The sequence below is a fragment of the Benincasa hispida genome, chromosome 4, assembly GCF_009727055.1.
Source record: "Benincasa hispida cultivar B227 chromosome 4, ASM972705v1, whole genome shotgun sequence".
In the NCBI taxonomy this organism is placed as follows: Eukaryota; Viridiplantae; Streptophyta; class Magnoliopsida; order Cucurbitales; family Cucurbitaceae; genus Benincasa; species Benincasa hispida.
The window spans coordinates 41,607,224-41,613,341 of record NC_052352.1 but is presented as its reverse complement, the minus strand read 5'-3'; the positions used below and the strand labels follow the sequence as shown (position 1 = coordinate 41,613,341).

Sequence of the window (6,118 nt, the reverse complement as noted above, 5' to 3'; positions counted from 1 at the left end):
AATCAACGATGGAAACGAAGCGTCGAGTGAATAGTAAACCTGGTGCAACGACAACCCAACCATAGCAAACATATTAATGAAATTTTTTAGTCTAAACCCTCGGGCAAACGGAGTTCAAACTTCTCTGAAGCCAGATGACACCCGTTTCTCTCATGGCCGACTTGATGACTTAAAATGAATGCCAGTGGACAAAACCTAAGGTCGGTCAAGTCATTTTTCGACGAAAAGATTATCTTCGAAAGGGAAAAAAACCCTAATTAATTCTAGTGGAAAATCAAACGAAGAAGAAGGGTTTGGTTTGATCGTTTGCTATTTTTATGGAAGTGTCCTTTAGAGGTATCAAAAAGCAAAGAGACTGTACAAATGTTAGGGAAGGACAAGAAAGGGAAAAAATTGTGTTCAGTGGCTATCATTGATGGAAGCTACCACTGATAGCATGTTATTAGTGATAGAAGCTACCACTGATAGCACGTTATCAGTGATAGAGAACTATCACTGATAGCATGATATCAGTGAGATCATTGATAACCTCTTATCAGTGATGTTATTAGTGAAAAAAGCTATCACTGATAACCACAATATGAGTGATATTAGTGATATCGGTGATAGAACTTAGGTGATATCTATATATCGAGTTTCTTTCAAAGATGATAACCAATTATAGAAGTTTATCATTAATAGCCTTAAGTGTTAATATTTCAATGTTGATTCTAATTTATGAAAGTCTATCAGTGATAGCGACTTATAGTTGCCATTAATGATAGCCATGATAAAAGATTATTAGTGACAGCTACTGTGTTAATCTTTCAAAGTTGATTGTCATTTATGAAAGTCTATCAGTGATAGCCACTAATAGTTTTTCATGTATAGCTTAATCTTTCAAAATTGTTGGTTTTCTTTCAAAGTTGATAACTACTTATAAATCTATCATTGATAGTCAATGATAGCCACAAGTATTAATATTTCAAGGTTGATTCCAATTGATAAAAGTATATCAATTATAGCCACTAATACCTGATAGCAAATTAAAAGCTAATATTTCAAGATTGTATTAATTTTCCTCAAATTGAAAGTTATCACCGATAGCAACTATCATCGATAGCAATTAATAGCAGCTATCGGCGATAGCAGCTCAGTGGCTATCACTGATAACTGTTATCAATGATAGCTTTCAATTTGAGTGGGCAAAATGGTAGCTAGGCATGGGTCTTTTTGTCTTTTACCATTTTTTGATCTATATATGCCATTATTTTATCCTTGTACTACATATTCTATTATTTTGAGCTTGAATTCTATTTATGCAACTAGCATTTTTTTTATATATAGTATCATCGAACAATACTACCTGAATCTTTATATCTTAAAAAAAAAAATAAAAACAAATAGTTGAGAATTAAATTAAACCTTGGATATTAAAGCAAGGGTTTGCTCAAACACCAAAACAACTCTATTTGTTGGTTGGTTATTTGCCCTTTCTTTTAGTGATGACTAAAAAAAACAAAATAAACATAAAAATAAATGATTGAGAATAATATTTGAAATCTTTTGTTTTTATACACTAAAACAATTAGACATATATATAAAAATAAGGAAAAGTATTTTAAATGACAAAACTGTTTAAAATATTTATATATAATAGCAAAATATCAAAGTCTATCTGTGATAGATTATAGACAACGATAAACTACTACCTGTGTCTAGATAGACACAGATATTAGTCTATCACAATCTATCACAGATAGATTGTGATATTTTGCTATCATTTGTAAATATTATTTTCCTACGTTTGAAAACAACCCTAATAAATCTTTTTAAAAAACAAGATCTTTGTACCCTAATTTTTTTTAAAAGAAACAAATATATAATTAGAAATAAAATAAAATAAAAACAAAGAATTATAAAATTATATATATAAAAAAAAGAAAGTATGAACAATGTCACAAAAAAATAAAAAGATAAACATAAATTATTGAAAATAAAATTAAAATAATAATTAAAAAAAATCTGAAATCTTTGTACCCGAGAACTAATTAATAGATTAACTGACTAGTTAACTATTAAGCTAAAATCTTAACCTTTCAAATTAAAATTAAAGATAATCCTAAATACTTATTGTTATCCTATTGATAAAAAAAAACATTATTACAAGATATTATTGGGAGAACATGCACATTGAAAATAAATAAAATAGAAATGATCAGTATATATCATATCTAAGATACTGAAATAGTTTAAAATACAAAAAGATTGAATTCAAGATATATCTTGATGTTCAATTTATTTTCCCTTTTTTCATAGTGCAAATTTAGAGTTTAGAAACCTTGGCTAACCTTTTTGTTTCAATTAGAACTCAAAAACGTTGAATTAGAATGCAAATGATCATTAATACATATGAAATTTAATATTCTAATCTCATCTTTATGCACACAATTTAGTATTTAAATTGTCCTATTTTAACTTAAAATCGTGGCTATGATTAGAAAAACAAAACAATACTAAATTGTGTGCATTTCGTTTTTTATGCACACAATTGGGTAAACATTTCGTTTTTTATATTTTATTTTTAAAATAATTAAACATATTTCTTCTTCATTTCTTATCATGGTTTGCATTTTTCATATATAAAAATGTTTTGTATCCATAAATGGTTACCAAAGATGTCTTTTTTTTTTTTAATGAATCCTTGAATTGTCCTATTTATGCACACAATTTGGTAACCATTTCATTTTTTGTTTTTTGTTTTTTAAAAATTTTAAACTTATTTCTTCCTTATTTCTTATCATGGTTTGTATTTTTCTTTAAGTAATGGTTGAGTTCTTAGTCAAATTTAAAAAATAAAACAAAGAATTTTAAAATCTTTTTTTTAAAAAAAATTGACTTGATTTTTAACACATGAGTAAAAAATAGATAACAAATGAAGAAATTTGAAGATGAAAATAGTGTCTATAGATTTGATTTTAATAAATAAAAATAAAAAAGTAAATGATTATCAAATGTGATTTTAGGCATTCGACTTACCAAATTGTATATTTTAGTTTTAATTAAACAAAAAGACTTTAGTCCAATTGATATAAGTATGTGTTGAACATCAATAAGTCATTGCTTCTAATCCCACGACCCCATTTGTAAATGGCAAAAAAATCCAGTAGAAAAAGCTATATTTTATTTTAAATTTTATTTCTAAACGATAGCCGAATATGATTACGTCACTTGCCTAAGATAAACCCGGTCCGGTCCGGGCGAGCACCGCTTGGAGTTGTCCAACCGGCTACAAATAAAGGCTCAATTAGAGTTAGGGCACTCAAAACTGAACCGAAGAAACCACTTTTTCACTCTCTAGAACATTTCGATTCCCATAACGCAAAATGGCCATGCGATCGGTGCTCGGTCGATCATCGTTGACTCCCCTGACGGCGCGTGCCGCCGGCGCCGGTGGATTCCGATTTCTCTCCGACGGAAAAGGTCGAATTCTTAGTGAGGAGGAGCGTGCTGCCGAGAACGTCTACATCCAGGTTGAATTATCGGTTTCAAATGTTCGAGAAAAATTTCTAGAAATTAGTAGAACTCCGATTATCGACCTGGTTTTTTTAATGTTCACTTGTTAGAAACTCAGGTAGAAATGGACTGGAGCGAGAGCGAAGTTACTGTTTCACTACTTTCTTTTTGTGCGCGGAGTTTGCATTCTACGATTTATAATAGTATGAATCTGATCATCAATCTGTTTGATCGAATGTTTACTTGTTCGAAACTCATATAAAAAGGGACTGGAGTGAGAGCGTATTTACTGTTTATATCAGATGGTATTTTCTTTTTATGCGAGGAGTTTGTGTTCTCCGATCTACTGTAGTAAGAGTTGGCTTATCGAATTTCCACTTGTTCGAAACTTTAAGAGAAATGCACCGTACTGTAAATGAAGTTATGAACTCTGTGTTCTCCGATTTTTAGTTATTGTTGTTCTAATATTTGTAGAAAATGGAAAGAGAAAGGCTGGAGAAGCTGAGGCTTAAGGCAGAGAAAGAAAAGGCCGAGAAGGAGAAAGAACAGTCTGAGAAGGTATTCGTCACTGTTATAATTTTGGTTAAAATTGGCTACTATTATTTATTGGTTGATTTGAACTGTATTTTGTGGTTATGCAATATTTCTTTTCACAATGCTTTGCGGCTTTGTGGGAGCTGGGATCCATCATCATCTATTGTTTGTTTCCGACCCTTTCCTTGAGTAGCTTGCAGTGGCTATTTATTCGATATTAGTATTTGATTTCTTGTATCTATATGGAAATTGAGCCCAAGCTTCGGAAATAGATATCAATTGCAAGCTACTACAGTTGACTTTTGCTTATGACCCATTGCGGTTTAGTGGGAACTATGTATGTTCATAGCTGCTGAGATTTAATGGATGCCTGCGATTTAGTCCTCGTATATCTTTGTTTTTTCCAACTCATCTGCAGAAATTTGTAAGCACCATTCAAGTATTCTGTAGATTAGAGGTCCATTTAGAGTGCTGTTTGGCCATTTGAGGGGTTTTATATATTTGTCGTATATCATATTATCTCATTTCAGTAGTTCTTTCAACCAAGAAGTTTGGGAGGGAAAATTTGATTACCCCCCTCTTTCCTCTTAACATGTTTCTAGTCATCACTCTGTACTTCTGAAATATGACAAATTTTTGCCAACTAGTTTTGTAATATGACGAGCTTTCTCACTATTTTTATTACTATAACTATTCCTCAAACAAATGTACAAGTTGAGGTTCTCCCCTGCAGAATAATTGATGATATGTTTCACTATATCTATAAAGAAAAAGTTGTAATGTTATAAATTAAATGTTTCGATGCCAGTTTTGTTACTAGATTTCTTGTGGAATGGTACTTACTAATAACTCACTCTCCTTTCTCATTTTCTAAACTTTGTTTACCCCCTTTTTCATCATTGCTTCTTATCTGCAGAAACGTGAAGGGACCCAGTAGATAACGGTGGGCACATCTGCTTTGAAGTTTGATCGCGGGAATAAAATGTGAGATTCCATCCCCCACCCCAAACGGCCACTATTCCGTAGCTAACTGTTAAATCCGGATTTGGTCTTTGTATAGATAAACAACAACGTTGCTCGTCTTTACCTGTACTTCCTTCCACTCTGAAATTGGTATTAGCTTTGTTTTGAGACGCCCTTTGGACCCAATTTAATGTTTTTCCCCTTCTCTGTTCTTAGATTAACTTGAAGGAGAAACCATAAACATATCCTCTAGTTTAGTTCGTAATTAGACTTGCTAGATTAGAAACTTGCTTTGATTGTTCCTTTGGGTATTTGCTTTGGCGGTTTTTCTGCTCATAGTGTGTGCAGCCATAAATATTGTATAGTGCAGAATTCTGGTAGGACACGATAGATAGATGGAAGGAGGCGATGTAGTCAATGACGACCCGAAACCCAGTCTTCTGCTAGATACATTGCTGCATCAGCTGCTAGGACTGGAGGTATGAAAATGAGAGAGAAGAGTGAGGAATTCTTTGGGATTTATTTATTTATTATTATTATTATTATTTTAGCCCTTCAAGGTTTATCTCCATTGGGCTCAGATTTCCTAATTACCCAATAAATGTGGGGTACAGATCTACTAAAAGAACCGAATATTTGGATAAGCGAGAAAAGAGAAGGAATTTTTTGGGATTTACTTAGGGTCATTGGAAATAGCCCTCAAAGTTTCAAACCTTTTGACAAATAACACTCTTTTGGGGCAAGGAGTGGAATTCAGAAAACTGAACTCTGGAGAAGTTTGGAGGGTAGAGCTGAGTAGTCGTCTGTGTTTGGAACCTGAAGTTGTCAAGTTGGGGTTCAATTTTTTTTTTTCCTTCGTTTTGTTATACTATACAATTAGAGCTATATTTAAATTCTCTTTTCAAAATTTATTTAGTAAAGATTTCATTTAATCAATTTTGTAATTGTTGTGAAATTGAGAACCATAATGGGAATACGGATATGGAGAATAATAATAATGATAAAATATAATTTAAAATAAAAAACCAAAATCATAAAATAACTAAAAACATAAAATTGGATGATGGAAAATTTAGTGAAATTTGAAGTGGAATTCTCACTCATGTATGTGTGTTTTTAAAATTCA

At 31.6% G+C, this 6,118-nt stretch overlaps 1 protein-coding gene across 2 annotated transcripts; it reads left to right on the top strand.

Moving 5' to 3' along the window:
- The first annotated feature begins 3,293 nt into the window (after positions 1 to 3,293).
- Positions 3,294 to 5,851, top strand: LOC120075086. Of its 2 annotated transcripts, XR_005481188.1 has the most exons (4): positions 3,294 to 3,512; positions 3,970 to 4,053; positions 4,946 to 5,471; positions 5,607 to 5,851. XR_005481188.1 is itself a non-coding variant. In XM_039028248.1 (3 exons), the coding sequence occupies exons 1-3, from the start codon at positions 3,366 to 3,368 to the stop codon at positions 4,964 to 4,966; spliced, it is 252 nt and encodes an 83-aa protein (XP_038884176.1). In that variant the 5' UTR covers positions 3,295 to 3,365; the 3' UTR covers positions 4,967 to 5,237. The 2 variants fall into 2 exon arrangements, 1 of the variants encoding a protein (XP_038884176.1); XM_039028248.1 differs by lacking the exon at positions 5,607 to 5,851 and having other exon boundaries at positions 3,295 to 3,512; positions 4,946 to 5,237.
- The last annotated feature ends 267 nt before the right edge of the window (positions 5,852 to 6,118 follow it).

Excerpts from the sequence above, each read along its gene's own strand:
- LOC120075086 (XM_039028248.1), top strand. The coding sequence starts at position 3,366 with ATGGCCATGCGATCGGTGCTCGGTCGATCATCGTTGACTCCCCTGACG. Across the intron at positions 3,513-3,969 it reads CCGAGAACGTCTACATCCAG|AAAATGGAAAGAGAAAGGCT; the intron begins GTTGAATTATCG and ends TAATATTTGTAG. Across the intron at positions 4,054-4,945 it reads AGAAAGAACAGTCTGAGAAG|AAACGTGAAGGGACCCAGTA; the intron begins GTATTCGTCACT and ends TCTTATCTGCAG.